Source organism: Scophthalmus maximus, chromosome 10, assembly GCF_022379125.1.
Source record: "Scophthalmus maximus strain ysfricsl-2021 chromosome 10, ASM2237912v1, whole genome shotgun sequence".
Lineage (NCBI taxonomy): Eukaryota > Metazoa > Chordata > Actinopteri > Pleuronectiformes > Scophthalmidae > Scophthalmus > Scophthalmus maximus.
Window position 1 is genome coordinate 21,535,705 of NC_061524.1, and position 23,878 is coordinate 21,559,582.

The 23,878-nt window shown below is 42.5% G+C and overlaps 3 protein-coding genes across 9 annotated transcripts; 1 reads left to right on the plus strand and 2 right to left on the minus strand.

Annotated features, from left to right (window-relative positions):
• Window positions 1–623: 623 nt before the first annotated feature.
• Window positions 624–3,884, minus strand: mcl1b (MCL1 apoptosis regulator, BCL2 family member b). 2 transcript variants are annotated; one of them, XM_035609291.2, is made up of 4 exons: window positions 3,735–3,884; window positions 2,687–3,167; window positions 1,925–2,175; window positions 624–1,746 (listed from the first exon to the last, which is right to left on the minus strand). In XM_035609291.2, the coding sequence occupies exons 2-4, from the start codon at window positions 3,135–3,137 to the stop codon at window positions 1,630–1,632; spliced, it is 819 nt and encodes a 272-aa protein (XP_035465184.2). In that variant the 5' UTR covers window positions 3,138–3,167; window positions 3,735–3,884; the 3' UTR covers window positions 624–1,629. The 2 variants fall into 2 exon arrangements, with proteins under 2 accessions (XP_035465184.2, XP_035465183.2); XM_035609290.2 differs by lacking the exon at window positions 3,735–3,884 and having other exon boundaries at window positions 2,687–3,360.
• Window positions 3,885–4,976: 1,092 nt separating this feature from the next.
• Window positions 4,977–13,586, minus strand: ensab (endosulfine alpha b). The gene is made up of 3 exons (XM_035609292.2): window positions 13,353–13,586; window positions 10,350–10,472; window positions 4,977–8,514 (listed from the first exon to the last, which is right to left on the minus strand). Exons 1-3 carry the CDS (start codon window positions 13,407–13,409, stop codon window positions 8,344–8,346), a joined length of 351 nt encoding a protein of 116 aa, XP_035465185.1. The 5' UTR covers window positions 13,410–13,586; the 3' UTR covers window positions 4,977–8,343.
• A 261-nt stretch (window positions 13,587–13,847) lies between these two features.
• Window positions 13,848–23,358, plus strand: hormad1 (HORMA domain containing 1). Of its 6 annotated transcripts, none has more exons than XM_035609289.2 (16): window positions 13,848–13,980; window positions 14,227–14,288; window positions 15,089–15,233; window positions 15,338–15,401; window positions 15,979–16,015; window positions 16,164–16,184; window positions 16,397–16,423; window positions 16,529–16,596; window positions 17,225–17,376; window positions 18,651–18,808; window positions 19,004–19,072; window positions 21,013–21,073; window positions 21,445–21,497; window positions 21,933–21,986; window positions 22,502–22,552; window positions 22,963–23,358. In XM_035609289.2, exons 2-16 carry the CDS (start codon window positions 14,256–14,258, stop codon window positions 23,056–23,058), a joined length of 1,089 nt encoding a protein of 362 aa, XP_035465182.2. In that variant the 5' UTR covers window positions 13,848–13,980; window positions 14,227–14,255; the 3' UTR covers window positions 23,059–23,358. The 6 variants fall into 6 exon arrangements, with proteins under 6 accessions (XP_035465182.2, XP_047191288.1, XP_035465178.2 ...); XM_047335332.1 differs by having other exon boundaries at window positions 13,876–13,899; XM_035609285.2 differs by having other exon boundaries at window positions 13,933–14,092.
• The last annotated feature ends 520 nt before the right edge of the window (window positions 23,359–23,878 follow it).

The following is a 23,878-nucleotide window of genomic DNA, read 5'->3' on the forward strand; positions in this document are numbered from 1 at the left end:
CCTGCTTCAGGCTCCATACGGTCTATCAGTGGTCTTCATAGTGGGAGGCAAGCATCCCCGAGGGTCTACACGTATTTTTTTTTGACTATGTTTGACATGCACCAGTCACCAAAGCAAATTCCTTGGATGCGAGACCTTACTTGGCAGTAAAAACGATTCTGTAACAAATTTCAGGGGAGGCTCAGTCGACGGAGTGAAAAAAATATTAGTCATTAAGTTTGTTTTTAAAAAAGGAGATCCTTGTCTGTATGGAACTGTGAATTTTCCATCCAAGAAAAAAAACCCTCTGTAAACATTAAATACCAATTCAATATATATTTAATTGAGTCACCAGTTTCTATGCAGCTAGAAACATTCTCAACACAGGAAGAAGACAATGTTATGCAACAGAGGATGTTGTGAACCGCTTGTTACCCCAGTTTCACAATCTAGCCGATGCCGGAGCAGTCGGCTGTTGTGCACCAGAAATTTGCAGATACCAACACGCTACCGGTTAACTCGCAAAACTGCCAGATGCAGCCAGACCTCAGTGCAGTGTGGGCGTTGCCTGCCACAACTTCAAATTTCTAGGAAATGCCTGCCATTGCTCCGTCTCGGGTTGTTGTGTGAACAAACATCAAAGGTTGACAAATGCGAAGGTGTTGAGTTTAATTTGTGCAAAGGTGTTGAGTTTAGTTTGAGTGAAGGTTGGCTCATTTCAGCAAAACAGGAGCAGAACAGAACATTGAAGCAACCTCAGTCTCAAGCCTCTGAAGAAAAAGAAATCCCTTAAAAGCAAGTGTATCAAAAAGATTAAGTCGTGTTAATCATGTCTGTTTTGTTTAATTGTATCAATCTATACAGATGTTAGCTTAAACTGGATCTGAACTAATAATCATTGTCCACTTTCTGTCAGCTCTGGTGCAGTCGAACAGCACAATCTGCGTTTCCAGCTCAGTCCTTGTTCGTTCCTTGCAACAGACTAAAAAAAAAACAACTTTCCAGGCTGTTGCACAGCCACAAGTCCAGCATGTGGCTGACAAGGAAACAGAGCGACACTCATGCTGATTCACATCCTCCTCCCTTCACATGGTTGAGGCCTCCACACAAACAATCCAGGGGTTATGAACGGGCTCTATGGAAAGGGGCTCTGTGACTGCTTGACGTGGGGGGGAAAAAATGCATCTTTTCCTTCCTGCATTTGGCATGGGCCTGGCACACTAACACCCTTACAGCCAGGGAACTATTATTTAATTAGGAACATGTAAACATAAAAAAGAAAAAAAAAGGGAGAAAAAATCAAGGAGATTTAAAGAAATGTCAACTAACTTCCCATTACCATTTCAACTTGCATAGAATCATGTTACATTTATTAGAAAAATAAAATTCTTTGAACTGAAAGTTGACTGCTGAGTGTGAAAGTACATTCCTTTTAATCAACAGGGGAAAAGTGTTCGTATTTTGCGGGGGTGAGGGTGGAAAAGAGCCCCAGAGAAGATAAGAGCAACCACGGGTGTGATCATCTTATCGTTTCAGGTCACGTCAAGCGTTCATTTCCATCTTTATCAAGTCCAAAAACCCCATGGAGTTGAAGTTGTTGCACGAAGAGGCATCCAGCATTTCGGAACAAGTTGTGACGAGAGTCCAAATTCACCTGATCAACAGGGCCAGTGTCGCCCCAACACCAGCAAATCCAGCAAGGCCAATCAGTGTGTTCCTCATTGTCGTCTCTGGGTCTGCTACTCGGAAAAATTCCACAAAGCCCTCCTGGAAACAAAAGGAATAAAAAAAGAACATCAGGTGAAAATGCTGGAGCGGGTGGATGTAAGGACAGGAGCAAAGGCCTGTTCAGTGGACACAGGCTTTGTTGCACAACGAGGGCAGTTATGCAACCACATTGTTCCCCCTGCTACACCCTGTCACTCAGCCATTAGTCATAACTTACCCAGGAGTTGTTTTTCACCAGCCAGTCTCGCTGGTCCGTCAGCAGGTATGTGGAGATCTCCTGCCCGACGAGCTCCACGCAGTTCCCCCTGCCCGTCTCCTTCAGGTGCTGACTCACCACGGCCCCGAACGCCACCAGGCTGGAGACGCGGCCCCAGTTTGTGTTGCCGTCCCCGAAGAGGCTCCTGGCTACGGCGCCGACAAACGTCACATCGTCCCTTCTGTTGTCCAAGGACAGTCTATTCATCATACCTGGAAGAAAAATAAACTGTAGTCAGAAATGCATCTTTTTTATAATAATAATAATAACAATAATACATTTCATTTTTTGAGCACTTTTCATTGCTAAAAGCAATCTCAAAGTTGTCCCATTTGTGGGGGACAATTCTATGAGAATATCACCTCAATGTACTCCTCCATTGCAACCAGGTACAAGTGGATGTTGACATCTTTCTTTTTTAATAATAATAATAATAACAATAATACATTTCATTTAAAGAGCACTTGTCATTGCTAAAAGCAATCTCAAAGTTGTCCCATTTGTGGGGGACAATTCTATGAGAATATCAACTCAATGTACTCCTCCACTAATCAACTATTTCCTTGAACGTATTGTGAGAGTAAAAACAGAGCCAACAGTCCTAAGCAGCAGTTTCCAAACACGGGAGTCCGCTGTGAGTGGCTGTGAGTGGCCTTACGTTTGGCCTGTAGCTGCAGCCGTTAGCTTTGAAACCCGCACGCACACGGTCGGTCGGTCACTCACCGTTGTATGCGTATCTGTGCTTCTCCACCAGTCGGTCCACCACTCTCTTCATCGTGGACAGCGCTTTGCTGTCGGTCCACCGCGGGTCCGTGCGCGCGACATAGTCTCTCAGGAACTGGCTAATGAGTTCCCTGGTGAAGCTGTCCAGCGCCTCGTCCGCCGCCGGACAACCGGAGACGTCGTGCTCGCCGTCCGACTCCGGGGTGGAGGGCAGAGAGCCGCCGCCGACGTCGCCGCCGCCGCCGCCGTCCTCCCGGCAGCTCTTGGCCGCGTACGCCTTCGTTGCGGAGACCTGGAGGTTCTTGGGCCGCTTCGGGGCGTCCCCGGCGCCGACGTTCCCGCCGCGGGAGTCGATCACGGAGCCCACGGCGATCTGCGGCAAGGAATTTCCTGAGCCGTAGTGCATCGCTCCCTCCACGACTCCATTTTGAGGAAGAATGAGGCAGCCCATGACTCCGGTCGTAACGTTGAAGGCGGCCCGCTTTGTGGAAGGAATGATATTCATGGTGATTCGTTAGCTTCGGGGATTTACTTCTCGACTGTGTCCGTTAAAATTAAACTCCAAGATTGTTTTTTTTGTTTTTTTGTTTTTTAAGCTAGCCTGATTTAAACTAAATGCTAGCGCGTTCCCTGACGTTCACCGATTGTACATGGTGGAGATGCGGCGGAACGGAAGTGAAGGTTGTACTTATACAAGATGCGCAACATCCGGGCTGCGTCACACACCTACGTCACCGCGTTTGGCTTTGATGTTTAGGACGTTTGGAAAAAAACAAAAGAGTAGGAATTTTCACGAACGCTCTGGAGCTCGAAATATAGACAACTGTGAATCAAACTTTCAATTTGTATTTTTCCCTGACATCGACATTGAAGAATGTTAATAAATAGCAATATGCAAAACGCTCTAAGAATATAACACATTGACCGATACGAAGGGGGAAGTCGCGGCTCGTCAGGGAAGGCAGGGCCTCCTCAACAATTTGAGGAGGAAAATAAACAAGTAATATGTGATAACAATAACTGCGTGTGTGTGTGTGTGTCTGTTCACCTGGATGATATTTCGTGCAGTTTCTCTCAGATTGTAGTTTCTCTCAGATTATCGTCAGCTGTCGTCTCAACTCTGTCGTGCTCGTGGTTGAAGGGACAGTGTGAGCTCTCATCTGACATCATATGGAATTTAAGGATCAAAGGAGGCTTTGAAAGGGCTTTGATCCCATTTGATGAAAAAATCCACCCAATTAGAATTAAGTTCATCGCTGTTGTCAGGTAGAATTCTGTATCGCTCATATTTTTTTTTAAATAGTTCAGGTAGAATTCTGTATCGCTCATATTTTTTTTTAAATAGTTAAAGGAAGGCTAAAAAAATATTAATCCTATAGTAGATTCTGAAGTGGGTTAAATCAATAGTTAACTTAACTTTTTTTTTGGTGTGTAAATATAAGTGCAGTCCACCTTATATTTTTAAATTATTCAATATTTATTCCAGTATTCTACCTCGTGTATATATAGTGATCTGTCTTCCTACAACTTTTTTAAATATACATATACATGTATATATCAATTCTTTGAATATATACATATATATACAATCTTTAAATATATGTATATACATTCTTTAAATATATATACATATATATACATTCATATATATATATATATACATATATATGTATACACTTTTTCTATATATGTTTATATCTGTACATAGTAGCTGAATGTTTGTTGATATTGTTTGGCTCTGTTTTTTTTTCTCGTAGTCTACTCTGTGTAAGTTCACTGTGAGAGGAAACCTGACTGAATCACCTTGTATGTTCACACATGCTCGCCCAATAATGCCGATTCTGACTCAGTTGTTATGGTGTCTCACATGTAGTCATTTAATCTACATCTAGTTTTAATCTATATCAATTAACACTTTAACTGCCTGACTAAAACTTGCCATGTTATTCATTTTCACTGCAGTGAATTGTATTGTTTCTAACCCTACATTTGTGTATAAAACCCTTTACATTATCATCTGACGCTGTACTGACACTGTTCCTCTGTTTAAAAGACAACAGGGTTCTTGTCAACATAGCCTGTGAGATATTTATCCAGTGGTTCTTTTCATACACTGATTATACATTTCCATCCTTTGTTTTCCATGTTGGGAACACCGTGAACTTTGTCCTCAACATGGGGCCACATGTTTGAAATGAATAACACTGCTTCCCCCTTGTGGTCCGTGGGAGGTTGTACTCCAACAATCAGTGGTAAACTTCACATCAATGAAAAGTAACCAACAAGGAAATGTTATTAATGTAAAACTTTATTTCAAATACTGACAAAAATCCTTTCACCTACTCCCACACAACTGAAACATTCCAAGTATTCCTGTATTTTTTGAATTCTTAAAACCATTCCTTTGTTCTCCATTTATCCTCTTTATTTTCCTGTTAACCCTTAAGTTGATTTTTCTTTTTCTTGGAAGCAAGGGTGCCTCTGATTTCCCTGCAGTTATCTTGGGCCACGATGAAATATACTAATTATGCAATTACAGAACACAAGAAAAAACAGAAAACAAAAGAAGAAACATTTACTTGCAAAACAACAAGAAAACGGTTGAAGGTAAAAGCAGTACAGAAGTACTTCAGAGCACAGCCTGTCATTTCTTTATACATTCTGGCACATGTTTATCGAATCTGAACGAGAGACACCCTTTGTGGTGGGTTTTAAAACAAACATACCCTTCTTTTCCTCTCGTTGAACTCAAGTAACATTCAAGAACCCCTGTCCACCGTTAGAACATGTCGTAGCTTAACCACCCATCTCTTTTAGCGACCTTAATTGTAAAAGCAGGAAACTTGTAGGTACGACGCCAAATGGTCTGCTCTTGTTGATCAAAGTGACATCCAGATTATAAACTCTGGCCAGATCAAAAGTTGAATTAAATTCAAAAAATGCATCTTATAAATGTAGAGTACAGCAGTCTGACGGTGAATGGAGCTGCAGGACTCCGACAGAGATACTTGGGTGGTAGGAGGAAGAGTCTAACTGGTAGAACCAAGAGGACAGGTGTTCGTTACAGGGCGTCGCTTTTTAGATTTGTCTTTGACTGAATCAGCAGCATTTACACATATTTTCATGTGATACAGATTCACATAGCCTCTGCAATATGCTAAGATAGAGCAGAAGTAGTGTTAAACGGAAAAGGAGAGGAACCATTAAATCAGGAACAGCTCAGGCTCTGACAGAGTGAAGAGCAGGTGGGTCTATTTACAACGGCTGGAGCAGAGAGAAGCAGCGCATTTGCACGACAACGCGACACGCACATACGTACAGGTCACTTCTCGTTTGCCCACTGCAAATTTGACACATTAAAAAAAAAAAATGTGGCGGTGCGTGCAGCCGGTCGCCTCATCTACGTGGTGGAGTGTGTGCATTTGTGAAGGTTCCCTGAATCAGAATTATTACACAGAGGCTGATTCGCAGCGAGCGCCCGGCTCCAGTTTTTCAGATTCTTGAACGTGTCTGCAGATATGGTGATCGCTCCCGTGACCTGTTTCAGAGGTTGAACTGCATCGACAGGTGGGACTCACACGTTCCCCCCCTTGCACCATGTGTTATACAATCTCTTTTGCTTTGCAAGTGAGCACATCTTGCAAGCATGCAACGTCCCATTTAAAGCTCACATTGAGGTCGCCGGGTGCTGGGCTGACACCTGTGGTTGTCGGGTTGCCGTTCACCACTCCTGACACACACCAGTCTGCGAACATGGTTCTCAGGGGTGCTGATAGTAGAGGAAGGTCTACACTCCAGATAGGGTTTTGAGGAAAGTAAAGTAGATGTAATCTTTAATATAAGTTAGTGTTTCAGAATGTGAATTGGGGGCAAACATGTCAAGTGAACCACTGAGTCTGGATATGATATATATTCTTAAAGTGTTAACATGTTGACAAAACAATCTCCCGGAGAAAAATGAGAAACCAACGTCCATTTTTCATGTATAACAAGCAGCTAGAATAAGTTATTCCTTTGATCGCTCCCAAATGTCTGAAAACCTGCATGCGCCGCTGCGGGGAAACATCAAGAAGGCTACGACTGCGGTTACTTTTGTCTTTTTCTATATGACTTCTGTGATGGGATATGGCGGACAGGTGGAAGTATTAACACGCAGTGGCATTTGGATCTGCGATTCAAAGATGAGGGGGGAAAGTGAGACGTCTGGACGGCGGTCACGTCACTGTTTTAATCTCCGTGTGAGCCTGACCAGGTCGCCTAGCAAGTCTGCTTCATCACACCACGACGAGGAGCCAGATGATTAGACGTAATGTACGCATTGGACAGACGTGCATTCGCAGTATCTGAGCCGGACAGCTGCAGTGTGAAATTTGGCTCAGTTGGTAAAGCGCAGAATTTCCATGCCAGAAATCCCAGGCTGTAATCCCAAGTGAGTCGACTCGCTGCTCCAGTCCTCAAAGCGCTGAGCCGATCACAAATGACGTGCTAGTTGGAGTAATATTTAAAGAAGCATATACTCTACGCAGGGTGCTTCTATCCCCCACAAATCTTTTTTAGGCTCATAGTAAACACACATCTTGATGCAACTCAACGTTAACCAACCTAAGACTGAAGTCAGAGATCGGCAGCGGATCATACGAGGATATACTCAGCTGGCTCTTGCCCTGGGCCGCCAACAAGTGTGTGCACATGGATTGTCAGGACAGCAAAAAGGGAAAAAGAAGGAAGGGGGAAGGAGGGAAAGAAGGAAGGAAGTGTGACTGTGGACATTTCAGGGCTCCGTGAGTTTGTTTTGATGCTTCCCATCATTAAGCTCCACTCCCTTTAAAATCATGTTAAATTTCCTTTTTTTTTGTTACAATCATGCAGCATATTCAGAGAGAACAGGAGCAAAGGGAGTCGAGAATTAAAGCAACACGAGCAGAGAGAGAAATAAAAAGGTGGCGTTACAAATCCCTTTTTGGCTGAGTTGTAGCAGATGACCTCCGGTTTTGTTCGACGCAAGGTGAACGAGGGATGAGATGAGAGTAGACCCCGCCCATTACACAACATGGTGTAGGTAAATGCTCGACAACTCTTATATCCAGGCAGCTGCCCTCACAGATTTGGTTTGCAAGCAATTATTCACATACATTTTCCAATAGCTCCCGTCAAATGTGGCCACCAGCTTAGACGGGGAACATGAAGATTAAAGAACACGCGGCGATCATGGTTCTTTCCCACACACATTATTTTGGTGTCATTCAGGATGCAAAAAAAAAGAACAAAAACTTTACAGAATACAAAGTGCATTAACTCACCCAGTCCGACCCCTGCCCGATGACACACACCTACTGTGTTGCATCTTGGAACAACGAAAACCAAGACATAAGGGAGGCGGCAGAGCAGAGTGCGCAGAGGGGGCAGAGCTGTGCATGGTGGGAAGGCAGAGAAGGCTGCGACCTCCCACCCCGCCCCACCCACATACAAGCAAATGGAGTTTTAACTTATACAACTCTGCTCGATATGTTAAAGCCAAGTGGTGCCCGGGGGTGAAAAGGGAAGCGAGGAGAGGGGAGAGGGGAGGAGGGAACATATCGGGACACGGGTGAGAAGGAGGAGGGACCTTTGCCGGGAGCCCCAGGGGAAGGGTGAGGGTGCTTCTGGCATGGCGAAGGTTAGCCGGCTAGCTTGCTCGTCACCAAGGAGGACTTCCTCTGGGGCAGGTCCTGCGGTGTGGGAATGTGGTCGCCGGTCACCAGGTTCTTGTCTGGTCCCGCCACGGGGAGCTGCTTGTTCTTCATCTTGGCTTTGGCCATGTTGTAGTCGCCCGAGTCAAAGTACTTTTGCTGTGTGAGGAGAGAGACGAGAGGCGAGGTGTGCTTTCATCAGAACAACATTAGTCAGTGAAAAGTGCAATTTGGTTTGTCTGTTTGTAAACACGATTGCTCAAAAAGTTATGGACGGACTTGCATGAAAATCCTGGGATTCCAAAGATGGCGGACGACACCACAACATCATCAACACACATTTTCTTTAATTTTACACTTTTAAAGCTTTTAGTGCTGCATTTTATGTTGCGTGTAGGTTTTGGTCATTGTATTTTCTTTTCTCAATTCTCATCTAGGGCGCCAACAGTGCCATAGCTTGATGATTTTTCTACCTGAAATATGCAACTGAGTTTTTCTGCAGTTATGTTTTTTTCCCTGAGACATTTCGCTCATCCCCTTTTGACCAACCAAAAGAAAAAATGGCTTGTTTTTCAATTTTCAATTTAGTTTTCTTTTTTGTTGATTTTTTTTTTTTGAGAATTGCGTTGCACTCATTCAATCACCCAAAATCCGAAGAGCCCACTCTCAGATCCTCTGACTGAGCTCGATATCATCATTCTCGGATGACTTTCATTCGGGGAGTTATCTCATGATGAAGTACCGCAATTTCCACCCTCTGCCTGCCTCGAATACTCCCACCTTGAGTCAGTGATTTCCCAGAATGACTTTCAGCAGTCTCCAGAGGTGGAGGTTCTCTGTAGCATATACAGAACGTGTAGGTGGAGAGAGCAACAGTTTTTTTTCCCCCCAGTCGAGGAAAAGTGAGAGAGGAGAGCGACTGATGCTTCTGTGTGCTTTGCCCTGCTGTACAAATTACCAATAAAAACAATCCATCAAAACAGGATGTTATATTTCACATGCTATGGGTGTGGCTGAGATTGGGTCGGTAGAGAAATTAGTTTTCTCCCTGCTTCAATGGATTTTTACTACTATAGGATTGTTGAATGGACGACACCGATGGTGCCTCAAGATTGAAACCTGTGGTTTTGAGGGACACGTGTTTATCTCTCATATTTTAGATTGACATTCTCTGCAGTAAAACCCGAGCTACAAACATCTACATCAGGTCAGTTATCTGAGAAAACAATTCCAGAGGAATGGAATGTAGCCCGGAGCTGGGCTTTATGTTTTACAAGTGGATTTTTCACTGACAGTGAAGGATTAGAGGTTGAGTCAGATAGCCCAAACATTTTTTAAAGTTTTGTTTGAAGTTATTTATTTTAGTTTATTTCAAACTAGAGCTGCAACAGTTAAGCGATTAATAATCAATCTCTAAATGAATCGCCAAATATTTTGATAATCAATTAATCGGTTCAAGTAGTTTTTGTGGGGAATCAAAATTCTCTGATTTCAGCTTCTTTTATGTGAATATTTTCTGTTTTCTTTGCCCCGCTGTGACAGTAAACTAATTATCTTTGGTGTGTGGACGAAACAAACACCATCTTGAGGTTTTGGCAAACGTGATCAACATTTTTCACCATTTTATGACATTTCATGTACCAAACAACTATTCGATTAATCGAGAAAATAATCGACAGATTAAACGATTATGAAAATAATCATTAGTTGCAGCCCTATTTCAAATAACATAAATGAAATATGAAAGTATGTGTGGGGTGTGATAGAGGCCAGTTATGACTGATATGAAAACCACTCCCAAAATATAAACCAAAAATAAAATACAAGACATACACAATCACTGATACAGTTTAAACATTATTTGTATCAGTGTAATATTTTGGATGTAAAAACAAATACAGAGAGGAGAATACATCTCCTATTTACAGTTCAGGGGTTTCACACAGACATGTGTCTTCTGTGGGGATAAGAAAGAGACACCATAATGCGCCTACCCCTTTCTGTAGTCTCTTCATGAGGAAGTCTGAACCGCCGGGCTTGTGGTTCAAGCCGGGGTACTTGGCCTTCAGCTTGGCCTCCTCCGCCTTCACCGGGTTTGCATTCTTCTCCTGGGAGTCCTGCAGAGATGAGAACAAACGACCATTAAACAGGGGTCTTTCAAAAAGTCAAACACCTGTACGCACGACTGGAACAGCTGGTGTTGAGACAGGCACTAATATTGATGCTGGCTCCACAAAAACACCAAAGGTTAAACTGCTATTGGAAAACTGTTGTGGGAACTGAAGCTGTCGGTTCTGTGTTTGCTAAAAAATTCCGGGATTTCGGCTCAGCCCAGGCTCTGTAAATTTAAAACAAAAAACTGGTGCAGACCGGACCACACATCACTCCCTGATACCTTAAGAGATGCACAAGAGAGACTTAGGGGTTTTGCCCTCGTGGTCAGTGCGTCCGTCTCGCATGCACGTACAGTAAAATCATCAACAACAACAACATAGACAGACAAGCTTTCTCCTTAATCGCTTACTGCCCCTTCACATCTCTGTGCGGATTTGGACAAACGGGCGAATCCTGGAATTTTTAAATCACGAGATGGAGAGGACGATTACCCAGAGAATAATTCTTGGATCTTGGATGAAAAAAACAAAAAACAAGCATACTTAAGGGGACCGATATCTATGAGTGCATGTTCCATTATGATTTCATGATTCACATTGTTATGGTTGTCTCAGCTATGAGGCTGGATTGAATCGAAGGACTGTTGGGCCTTGGTGGAGCGCTGCGCTCTACTCAGTACCATGCTAGTTGGTTAGGTTGTTATGTGTTTACTAGAAACTTGCTGGGAATTGAGGTCAAGTAACAATAACTTGACAACACCGTCTGACAATAGGAGGGGCTTACGGGTGTGTCGTTGCCACTGACGAACACCAGCAAAACTGGTCAGACACGGTCAGACATCGTCGTTCCAAGTCCTTGTCAGGTAATTAACTCCTGAAATAATGTGTGTACAGTGCATACGGGACTATTGCACACAAACTCCAAAGGGCATTTGATTCATACACTCCCGCACATACACTGGGAGCGAGCAGCAAGACAGCAGCGCAGACCTACTTCCACTATGCAGACAAGACAGGGCACTCGGCCTTCACAGCTTGCTGGGCCAGGGATAAAATGTGACTCAGGAGGACACAAGAGGAACAGATTCCCCCGGGAGGAAATGGGGCACGTGGAAGCCAGTGTGCTGATTCACTTGGATCCTTGACGAAAAAATTTAGGAGCTAGTGTGTTTGACCCCAACGCAGTTTGACCCCCACTTCAATTCCAACAACACAGTTTTTTGTGAACACTGTTCAACAGTTTAATAACGTTTCTGTGAAAATAAAATAAAATAAATACCTTTAGGGAGCTTCAAAGTTTGACTTGAAAATTTCTCCCACATCCTTTAACTGTATAGATACAGTGTATTCAACAGGACTGCTAAATCCAAATGTATCCGAAGCTTCATTTTAGAAATGAATCTTCATGACACATTTTTAATTTTATTCCTAAGCACCACTATTCCTAAGCATTGGAATAGTGGTGACAATTCTAAATGAAGTTGTGTGGGTTAAATTGGTGCCATGTTTTGGGGCCAGTGGGTTTGAGGTGACCCTACTTCGTTTCCACAGAATTAGTTTTGCAGTGAAACAAAACTGGAGCGTGTCAAAGCAGTTCACATAATTACCAATTAATGCAGGTTTATGCATGTACACATCCAACATTGTGCATGAAATCAAGAGGTTTGTGGAAAAAAGTTTGGATTTCAAACACCCTATTAAGGGCTTGTGTGCATGTTGTCACAAATTTATACAACAATTTAGATGTCTGAAATATCAAAACATAACATTTATAGCTGCAACAGCTCATCAATTAATTGATCATTAATCGCTTGAAGTAGTTTTTGTGGGAAAAAAGCCAAAGTTCTATGATTTCAGCTTATTAAATGTGAATATTATGTATATGTACTAATTGTTTATTTGCTCCTCTGTGGCAGTTAACTGAATATCTTGGGTGAACAAAACAAAACATAATGTTGGGGGTTTGGGAAACACCATCTTAAGTTTTCACAATTTTATGACCTTTTATGGACCAAGCGACTAATTGATAAATCAAGAAAATAATCGACCGATTAGTCGATTATGAAAATAATCGTTAGTTGGATCCTTAAAAACAATTACAAAATATGTTTTCTCCCTCATCCCTTTTGGAAAATACCTGCCAGCAGAAAACTCCTGTTTTACTTTCACTCACTGTCCTTTACAGTGTGACGATTGTTTAATTTTTTTTGGCAAATCATGCCCACAAGAGGTGCTTAGTATGTCATGACTTTTATTTCCCCCTTTCTGCTGGCAACGTGCAAACAAACTCGAGGCAACCAAAGCAAAATCTGAGCCACAGGTAACAACGTGTGTGGATCCAGGTGTTGGGACTGTGTGCACGTCACCCCTGCAGCTGCCGTCACTGTCACGTGATGCACACGACCAGCAGGAAGCGCAAGTCAGTCCAAAGAGTGAGCGGCTTGTTGTTTCCGGTCCAGGTTTTTTTCCCCCCCACTAGGTCAAGGTGTTCAGAGTGACATCATCATGTTATCACTTTTCGGGGGGGGGGGGGGGGGGACATGAAAAGTTTGAGACCCCCCCGACCCCCAATGGGGACAGACCAATGGGGGCCGAGCTGCTGTGTTCTCGCCAGCCAATGACACAAGGCAAGAGACCAAACAAAGTGACAACACAGGCAAGGGGCTCTGTGTTGTGACAGCAGCGATAAAGGCCGTTTGCAGCTCCCCTCTTCCAGGACCCCCCCATGCCCGGCCCGGCCCTGCCCGGCCCTGCCCCCGCTGCCTTGGTGCAGCGCCGTGCACACTGCAACCACTTCACTCGTGCTAGCTGACGTTAGCCACTTCTCGCTAGCACGCTCGGCTGGTTAGCCAACAACATCCATACAGCGGCCAGAAAACCCACCTGTTTTTCGTCCTCGTAGTCCACCTGCGTGTCCGAGTCCAGGTTTTCTGACGACATGGCGCGTGCGACGGGCAAGCGAGTGTCCCGTTTGCCGGACAACTCAAAAGAGGTGAACGTGCGAGGAGCCGTTTGGTGTACCTGTGCTGAATCTAATCCTCCTTTCTGAACACGACTGCTCCCTGACCAAAAAAAATGGCGTAACGAGATGTGACATCACCACTGGAAGGAGGGATTGGAAGGGGGTGGTCTATTTAGGATTGACATATACAGTAACCAATAAGAGAGCAGCATTGTACCACATAGAGCCAATAGGATGCCGTTAACGGCGCCACTCTCTGTGACTGACAGCCCGTTGTCCAATGATTTTACGAATGGGAGACTGGGGGACGATGTGGGGGGGGGGGGCGCTGCATCAACACAAATCACCTGGAAAACAATAAAGATATAAAATCAATGCAACATTTAACGGACACTATGTTATATCAGCGAAAGATTAAAAAAGAAAAAGGTTAAACGAGAGCACCCGCAGCCATTGTCAGTCTTTGCGGTGAGCTAACTGCTCTGTGATTGGCTACTTGGTCGTGACCCTGTTGCCGCCGGCCCGTCAGTCAAACAATTAGCGGGAACGGTTGGTTTACGTTTACACCTATAGCTTGTTGACAGATCTTTTTCTTTTCTTTTTTAAACTGCTGTTTGTACTGTGTCTCTGTTTTGACAAACCATCATTGTATTGCTGCCATGTAAGTACCAGCCCAGTTGACTGTTAGTGTGGCTGAAGGATAACTAGCTAGTAGCCGTTTACAGGCGTACAGTAAGGTACCAAACTAGCCAAGGCAACCCTGGAGAACACATGAAACCTCCGTCTTCTTTCCAGCTCCTGCTTTGGGGTTTCTCGTCGAAGCCATGGCAACTGTACAACAAGTGAGAACCTCACAGGTAAAAATAAACAATGGCTGAAGTTCATCAGTTCATTCAGTGTTGTCATGATGCTGCAAACACAAGCTAACGAGCTAGTTAGTTAGCCACAGTTCGAGGACAAAAGGATCCCGTTGTACCCTGACTGCGTGTTTCCTCTTCATTTGTAATGTACATACTGTGACCAGATTGAGCACAACTTCTCATCTATTACAAATTCTGTGGCTCTTGTTGTTTGTTTTTTTGTATAATTCACATGTAATGCTACTTTATTACTACTTCATTCATTTGAGAGCTTGGTCTACAGATTCACATTTTGACTACAAGATGTAAGATGCTCATATTCATCATAAGCCACAGTTGAGAACGCTCGCTGTATGTTTGGCATGTTTCAAATTGATTGGAGCTGGGCGAGATAGGTTTCTTCACACTGATACCGATTTACTTTATTTTATTGCAAATTACTAATTTAAGTTATTTAATTTTTGTGCATCATCTCCCACAACCTTATTTTGTCAAAGGATGATCTGCACCTAATATTTAGGTTCCTGAACACCATAAGAACCATATAATGAAAAGAAATACCATTATTAATATTCTGCCTGCATCTTTTGTTTATCTTTGACTCAAGAGTGACAGCAGTACATCATGTGTAGAAACAGACAGACCGACTGTGACATGAGGGTTTTATATGTTATGAAATATGTTGTAGTCACACTACTTCACCTGCAGCTGTGGGCTGTGCAGGTTTCTGGTGTTAACTGTGATGAGTAAACGCCGCTCGCCGCTCAGTTTGTGATTAATTTGATTCGCCCATGCAGGATACTCAGCTGTTGCCTAATCAGGTCCTCTCGGAGCAGCAGTCATTGGTTGTTATGAAGAAGCTTCTGGCCATCGCCGTGTCGGGCATCACATACCTGCGGGGCCTTTTCCCGGAGAAAGCCTACGGGAGCAAATATGTTGATGGTTGGGATTACTCATGGAAATTTATCTGTCTGCACATTATTTACAATTGGGAAATATTTACACACAAAAAAGATTCCTACCTCCCCTTTTATTCCCTCCCGCAGAACAGAAAGTGATGATCCTCAGAGAGGTGCGCAGCTGTCCCGGGGCCAGTCAGATCGTCCAGTGGTAAATAACATGATCAGGCTCACTAAAGAAATTCACGCCCTCGATCTTTATCTGTTATAATTCGTGTTGAAACAAACTGTGGGTGAGTCATAACATAGGCCGTGCTGGAAGATATTGAGAGATTCTAATGTTACAATAGTTTTGACCAAAAATATCAAGATTTGAATGTATTAATAATGTCATGAGTCAAATGGTGCATAATGATGGCATACTGAGCGGTTGCTGAGTTTAGATGATTTACTTTAACTAAAATCAAAGAAAACATACGCTATTGTGAATTCACTGTATATATTCATCCTAATTCTTTGAAAAAAAAGGTTTGAATTAATCATATTTGTGTAATTTTATTTGTAAATGCTTTAAAGGTGAAGTACTGTGTCCTGCCACATGCTTCTCTATATTATCACACATACGCACTTTGACAAAAATGCCAGAACACTTGGCTTCATACTGTATAAGGTGATGATACTGGCCGAGTGAATCAGTAATCACTGTATGTGGTAGAATGTAGGAGGATGAGATGACACAGCAAAGAGTGTGTGTTTGTGTGTGTGTGTGTGTATGTGTATCTATCCAGGATGCAGGGATGTTTTGAGGCCATCCAGCAGAAATATGTAAGTCATACTGTAAACCTGGTTGAGACGATTTAAGATAGACATTTACATAACCAGCAACGTACGTACTCATTCACACTATTCCTTGAATCTTGTTGTAACTAATGTGGCCAGAGTTATTGTGCCCCCCCCCCCCCCCCCCCCCCAGCTCCGGACAGTTGTTATGTCTGTGAGTATCTTGCTAATCTTTGACATCTTATGTTTTGGTCCTTTTGAATGTTTTATTGAGATAGATAGTAGTTTACTTGGGGACGTTTTTGTAGCTCTTTAACTGTAACTAGGTATTTGAGAGTGCTTAGCCTTTTCTATGAGCCCTTAAAGAAATCCAAAAATATTAATGATGCTGATGTCTTGTTTGTTTGTTTGCCTTTTTTTGCTTAGATCTACACTGACCCAGATAAACCCCAGGTAATGTGCAGGGTTCTCTTCCTGCCATTGTGGATTTTATTGTACAGATCAATAGCTGATTTTTATATATCTCATGTACAGCTCTTGTCTCTCCTTGTCTTTCAGAATGTGACAGAGTTGTACCAGTTCAGGATACAGTACACTGCAAAAGGAGCCCTCATGGACTTTGAAAGGTGGGAGTGTGTGTTGTGCTTGACAGTTAAGATAACAATATGTTGAATAAACCTCCTTCCGCTGTGGGGAACAAACAAAAGGAAAATACAATATGCATGAATCATCTCTTGAGTTGGTTTTGCACTCACACAACTCAGAACCCCAGAAATTCACAAACATGTTGCCTCAAACTTGGACAAATGTATTTATACAGGAGTGAAGCAATTCAATCCAATATGCTGTTTTTTTATTACTGAATTATTGCAGGATATGGGGCGGGGGCGGGGTGATGTACTATGAGTGGGGACTTGGAAATATCTGGTCATTTAGAATAGATTTCTATAGTGTGGAATGATACTTTGCCACAATAAATGTGTTTGAATGATGGACGTGGCTGACATGAAAAGGTCAAATATTTCATTCAGTGACTTGTAGTTACAGCTTCTCTGAGCAACAGCAGCATTTAACAGGTGGTGTGTTACTAGCATCAGCTTTCAGCACCTGTAAAGTGTGACTGCACTCTGTAGCCCAACATCTGCATATGTTTTCCACAGATAGAAATTCGACTTTGGATGTATTTTAGCAGTTAACGTAATGGTTGCCTGGCAAAGCAACTGAAAGTACGTCTTTGTTTCCTTTCTGTTCCAGCAACACCAACAGCAAAGTGTCGACAATGTCATGTGGTAACACGAGGAAGGCCAGCATCCTGCTGGTGAGGAAGCTCTACACTCTGATGCAGAACCTGGGTCCTTTGCCAGACAGTGTCTGCCTCAACATGAAGCTGGCCTACTATGACGATGGTAACACACACAAACACAAATCAACTCAACATAGTTGTATTATTTTACCCGTAGATGGCAGATTTGAAATGGGCACATTAGCATTTTGCACAAGTGCTGCAGCTTTGATCATATGCAGATATGCATTTGTATCACATTTTTAGATATCAAGATTCAATGTCTTGTATAAGGGCAGTTTTTCAGGGCAGGTGAGGAAACCAGTTTCCTAATTGGATGGCAAAGTTGCACAATACAGAAATACACAATTCTTAAAATGTATGGAAAAGAGACAATAATAGGTTGAACTGGAAATATATACTTTATATATTCTTTTATATTACAATTTATAGTATGCGTATAATTGCCAAGTGGCCGCCCACCATGACGTCACCGGTTGTTTTGTCATTTTGACATAGACATGACGATTTTTCTGGAACCGGACCTGGAATTGGGGCCGTGGTCTGACTGAGAGCTCGCACACAGCACGGCAACCTACACCTGCAACCTTGCACCGATTGGACGGACCAGCTTTCAATCACGCTGTGTCCGCCCTCCAATAAATATGGTGCTTTATGGTCTACCTGACTGTAAATGGACCATAATATACAAAATGGACATCATGTATTGAAGAAGACTTGAAACTAGAGATTGAACCATAAACTCCTCAGGAAAATGTTTACCGACGTTATAAATCAAGTGAGATGTAGTCATTTTCTCATAGAGTCGCCCTCTGCTGGTCAGTACAGAGAATACAGGCTTCACACACTTGAGCAGTGACTTAATTTTCCGAGTGACTACGACCACTTTTATATACAGTCTGTGATATTTCCCCAAAAAATTCCCAGGTGCATTTGTCAAGAATAACTCTCCCTGTTTGTTTGTTGTGGTTTTTTTGGTTTGTCAGCTGGATTACGCAATAACTACTGATCAGATGGACAGAGGCCAAGAAAGGACCCATTACATTTTGGCGTAGATCTGGAAAAAGGAATGTCTTATTTGACATTGTCATGTATTTTCAAGGGAATAATTCATGGAGGTTCTGCTGTGTGAGGTTTTGGTGTGGCTTGATTGGATTTGAGGGGACTGTTGGGCCTTGGTGAGGCTCCAGCTCTACTGAGTGACATTGTAGTTTTGATTTCGATTTTCTTGTTGCCTGTTTATCACAAAGATCAATGTGCTTCTGTTGGGCTGATCTCTGAGTATCTGCCTTTGTTTACAGGACTAGACACCGGCCATTCTGCATGGACCATTTGTTTTTACACATATTTCTGAGTCATGACATGTTTGTTTCGTAGTCACCCCTCAGGACTACCAGCCGCCGGGCTTCAAGGAGGCTGACGGTGACACCATTGAGTTTGAGAGGGAGCCCGTCAAACTGACCATGGGCGAGGTGGCCACCCCCTTCCACACTTTGAAGATGGACATGACTACAGAGAGACAGAGACTGGAGCAGGTGAAGGAAATGAAGCATGAGACAGAGGGACAGAAAAATGCCGTCTTTATACGTGTTTCACCTCTTTTTTTTCCAACTCCTTCTAATTATGCACCCTCTTTAAGTTGTCCCAATGATACTCACTGTCTTGAATGCTTTGATCCCTAATCAACATCCTAATCAATAAGTCAGCACTTTTTTGCGAAATGTCTGCAGGTGGAGGAGAGCGTGAAAGTGACGGAGAAGTGGGTTCTGAAGATGGAGGAGGAGGGCGTCCTTTCACAGGTCAGCACACAAACAACCCCGACATAAAGCTTGTTTACACTCAGCAGGGCAAAGTCATTCCAGCCATGATTTGTTCATAAACAGTCGTGCTTTTGACTTACTTTATAGTGTAGCACTATAAATCACTTTATAATCAAATCCATGTCCACTTTTACACCAGGTTATTTCGGCTTCTAGGACACTTGCTCTACATCAGGGGCAGGGACCCTTTTTCCTATCAAGGGCCATTTCAATTTTTACAACATCCTTTGAGGGCCTTACAAAATCATTGAATACGTATATCACACTAACCTCTCGAATACCGCAACAGCTTCCCTTTGTAGAGGCGTCTGATGTCAGATGTAAGTGATGATCATGATGCGAGCAAAGACAAGGCAACACCTCCCTTGTATCAAAAAATATGCAGATATGAGCCTTTCACAGGCAAATCAGTATCAGCGTTTATGTTTGAAGATATGCAGAAAAGATATGCATGTATGTTTATGTTTTATGTGAAAAGAACTATCTATTTTCTTAATTCAAGCACTATATTATAGAGAGCTCAACAGTGACCGCCTGCTTTTTGAACAGCTGTGGTTCTGGAAGTGAAAATCCCATTCATATTCTTAATTAAGCAATTTGATTATTATCCACAATGTCGAAGTCCATATCAACCTTGTTTAAGGAAAATATGTTTTATTCGCCATGTCATTGAGAAGTACTACACTTCCCACAATCCTTAAGTGTAACATCAACGTCTCTGATTGGTGGAGCTCTCTGTTACCATGGAAATGTTTTCTGCACCCGCAAACTTCTTGTCGACTACTGTTGCTGCGTTCCATTGTACCTCTTAATTACAGATCTCCGAGTCGGAGGATGCAAATATCGGTAGCAATGGTTTATTGGACGAGTAGTTCCTTCGCTCTTAAATGAATTATGTACACAGTCTTGTGGGCCAGCTTTGCCTTTATACCGTTTTTCCAATTTTTCGGCGGTCAAGAATAAAATGCAGGGTTTAAAGTTCTCCGGCGCTACGACATAAATCCGTCAACTAGAATTTCCCATCCTTTGTAAGACTTTTGAGATCAAAGTAATATTCTGGAAAGTGGATACTGTAATGACTCTAATACAAGACAGCGTTGGTACAGAACACTGCGCCTTTATTCCTTACAGCCAACAGATAAGCATTTTTAATGGAGAGAGTACCAGCGTAATTACGGTATTAGAGTTTTGAATTGTGGGTTACATATAGCGCTGTTGTTGTGATTGACAGTGTGTCTAACTTTGACGAGTCCCAGCTGCCCTGCTCTACACCACTGATCAGTTGTTTATTCAAAATGTAGCAATACTGAATGTAACGCGTGTCCAGATTCAACACTGCACTTTTTTTTAACCCTAAACAACAAACATGACTGACTGACTGACAGATTTGTTGAATAATAAGCAAGAGTAGTAAGAAGATCAACTTCAGAAGACTCCAGCAGTGAAGAGCAGCCTCTCTTCTGCTCTTGTATATATATGTATAACATATGTCTGAAAATGAACTTCATTGTTTGAAGGACACAAAACGTATGTCTGATAGTGGATATTAAATGAAAATCATAATACAGACAGAATTATGGTATGAGGAAAAAGCATCTGATACATTGCAGCATCCTCAGGACTTATTACTTACAATCAAGTAATAAGTAAGGTAATATAATTACTTTTTGAAAGAGTAATAAGTAATAAGTTACTTATTACCCTTCCTGAGTAACTTGCCCAACACTGCTTACAAGTATGATTGTGCGGCGTGTTGAGGTCACATTGCAAACTTTGGAAATTCTTAGACGTTGCAAAAGCAAGCGCTGGGACAGGTCAGATGTGTCAGTCGGCCTGTTTTTATCAGAAGCCGTGTTGTGTGGTCAGTGTGTTGACAGCGTAAGATCACAGTGTTCTAATAGCATGTATTTAATCTTCAGAGCCATGTGATTGAAGACGTGGAGACGCCTGACACTGACAACACAGACTTGGATAACACTGGTACCCCCCCCCCCCCCCCCCCCCCCCCCACACACACACACAGTTCACTTCACCAGAGAACAAAACAGCTTTTCCACAGATCAGATTGTCTTTGTTTGTTGACTGGATGTAGGGAACCAGTACACGTGTTCAGGAGATGAAGACGATATTTTATGTTTTTATTTTGACTGTGCCAAAAACTAAAGAGTAGAATACTCCTCCAAATGAATTCAGTTGTAGAGATCAAATTAACTGTTCAACCTGTAGATGATCCTCATAGAATAATGACTGTTATGGGTCTGTGCTAAACAACATCATTTAAGTCTATGAAAAATTGTGATAATTATTCGTGAAAATCATTGTGTATGTTTTTTTTTCTTCTTTTTTTCTAGAAATGCAAATGAGCTGTCAGGAGACGATGGAGAGTTGTGAGGACATTACAGAGGTAGGTGTGAATTGTAATAACACCAAAGCCAACACATTGTGAGCATGTAGCACATCAGATCATTCCAGGCAGCAGAGGTTAAAAGTTACACATGAAACAATCACTAAAGTCCTATCAGCTCCAGTCCTTATTGTTCTAGTGGAAATGGGTGATGAGGAATTAAAAAGCAAAAGAAAAGCCTTTCCTAATCAACAGCAAGTAAACATGACAGGGTTGATTCTTCTCTAAATCTCTGGGTTAAACAAAGATTGAATTGAATGCATTCAAGCTGTGGAAAAGTAAAGGAACTGCCTTCCAACACAAATAGTCAAAATTATTTTCCCATGGAAATTGAAAAGAAATAAGGGTGTATCACCGTCACAATGTGCAGAAAGCAAAGCGCCGCTTGGAGCATAAGTAGGGGTCGGTGTTATCACGGAGCATATGTCCCCTCAGGTGGACACTCTGGTGAAGAGGACCAGGAGTGGACGGATCATCAAGTCGGCCACGGTCAGTCAACCACTTAACGGCTTAACACACACCAAGTGAAAACCCTGTTGCACTGACGCTGTAATCCGTTCACACTCTTTATGAGTTTTATACTAAACCAATAATCAGAACATATGTCTCTATGACTGAAACACTAAGTTAGCTGAATTTGACCCAGTGTTACATTTTTCTGTGCCGCTGTAGTTATTTTGTTAAGGGGATAAGTCGGACATCTTAAGCATGTTTTAGTTGGAGCCTGCTCAGGTTAAACCAAGCTGCTTCAGTGTAAACGCTCCACTGGGATTGAAGTTAGTATCGGAAAATGAATTTCTACTTTCAAAACAAAGCCAGGCTTTAGGAATCTTCTGTTTACATATAGAAAAGGATTTCATTTCATTTCCAAAATGTAGATGAAATTAAAGATAACTTGATTTGGAAAGTGACAAAGAAGCTTAGCAGAGAAAGTTTAAAAAGCGAAGCTCATAAGTGCAGCAATCTTTCCCGTTGATGACTGTTCTGGTGTTCCGTGTGTGTAGGAGAAAAATGTAATCGTGAACAACAAGCCGACAGTCATGAAGGACAGAGCGGTGAGAAAATGTTCCTCTCAGTCTCTTGTCTTATCCTGATTTAATATGAATGAAAGAAGCCAGTGAAAGATAAATCACTTGTGACTCGCTATGTTTTATTCAATAAGAACGACAGATGTGCGTCTCCAGATCCTTTCAGTAACTACGCAGCATTTTAAAGATATATGTTGAACACGTCTGTAAATTGTTCAAAACAATGTCCAGCAGTTAGAAAATTAACTGTAGGTGGAAATAATGTCCACAAATAACTAATTCTGGCGAAAAATGTTCCACTTTTACATAAAAACATGTCTGCCGCAGATTCAAGTGGAAAGCGAGTGGGAACCTGTTTGTTTCACAGATGCTTCAGAAGACTCATAAAACACTGTGGGTTACCTTTGTCAACCATCTGTTCCGTCTGCTGCTGTCAGGTTTCTCAGTATGACATCCCCAACAGCCAGGAAACGCCGTCCACATCCGCGCAAAGGAAGAAACGCAAATTCAGCGAGCCCAAAGAACACTTCTGAGCTCACGCCCCAACCAACACAGTCACGCTGATGCTTTATCACGTTTCAATTTTAATTGGTTAAGGTTCTGTGGTTGTGTATTTTGAAAAAAAACTCGTATTTTGAGGTTGTGACAAAATGTCAGTAAACAGTTCTTTTGAATTGAAATACAGATCTAACATGTTTTCGTATAATTTAGCTGTGAAGTTTGAATATTCATTTGCAAAACTGTTGATTTTCTATTTTGCTGTGTGTTTTTCTGGTACAGTTCTGTTCCTTGTGTTCAAAGCAGGACTGAATAAAATTCAAAACTTCTCTCAAGTCGAGTGTCATCTGTGTTTTCAGGGAGGTGTTAGTTTATGTGACACTTAATTATGAAGTCAGATGTATTTGCATGAATGTGATTTAAAGGTGCTTATAACAGTTTGGCCTCTGGGATAAAAAAAAACCCAAACAACTTCACCTGGCTCTTGAAAAACAAACCTCGATCTCTGAATAGACCCCGAAATGCCACCATTTGCATGTGGTGCCTTAAATGAAGCTGTTAAGTGAAAGTGGATTATATCGGTACACAGTGACCTTTGGGCCCAGATAAGGGCCCATCAGCAGCCTCCCGCCCGGCAAGCTGTGTGTTTTTAATCTCCCATTGTTTTTCCCAGAGAGAGGGACATTTGCTGATAGACTGCCTTAACCCACTGCAGATCAATACTGCAGGAAGCCTTTGTGATGCATATCCGAGCATCCCCCTCCCTCCCTCCCTCCCTCCCCGTGTCTGCAGCAGGCCAGAGGGGAGAGAGAGACTCCATCTAATCAACCCTCACTCCCTAACATGGGCATTGTC

Bases quoted from the DNA above. Each gene is read 5' to 3' on its own strand.
- mcl1b (XM_035609290.2), bottom strand. From the start codon at position 3,191: ATGAATATCATTCCTTCCACAAAGCGGGCCGCCTTCAACGTTACGACC. The intron at 2,176-2,686 runs GTGAGTGACCGA...TTTTTCTTCCAG, and splicing joins GCACAGATACGCATACAACG to GTATGATGAATAGACTGTCC. The intron at 1,747-1,924 runs GTAAGTTATGAC...TTTTGTTTCCAG, and splicing joins TGGTGAAAAACAACTCCTGG to GAGGGCTTTGTGGAATTTTT.
- ensab (XM_035609292.2), bottom strand. From the start codon at position 13,409: ATGTCGTCAGAAAACCTGGACTCGGACACGCAGGTGGACTACGAGGAC. The intron at 10,473-13,352 runs GTGGGTTTTCTG...TCATCTCTGCAG, and splicing joins ACTACGAGGACGAAAAACAG to GACTCCCAGGAGAAGAATGC. The intron at 8,515-10,349 runs GTAGGCGCATTA...CTCCTCACACAG, and splicing joins TGAAGAGACTACAGAAAGGG to CAAAAGTACTTTGACTCGGG.
- hormad1 (XM_035609289.2), top strand. From the start codon at position 14,256: ATGGCAACTGTACAACAAGTGAGAACCTCACAG. The intron at 19,073-21,012 runs GTCAGCACACAA...TTTAATCTTCAG, and splicing joins AGGAGGGCGTCCTTTCACAG to AGCCATGTGATTGAAGACGT. The intron at 22,553-22,962 runs GTGAGAAAATGT...TGCTGCTGTCAG, and splicing joins CAGTCATGAAGGACAGAGCG to GTTTCTCAGTATGACATCCC.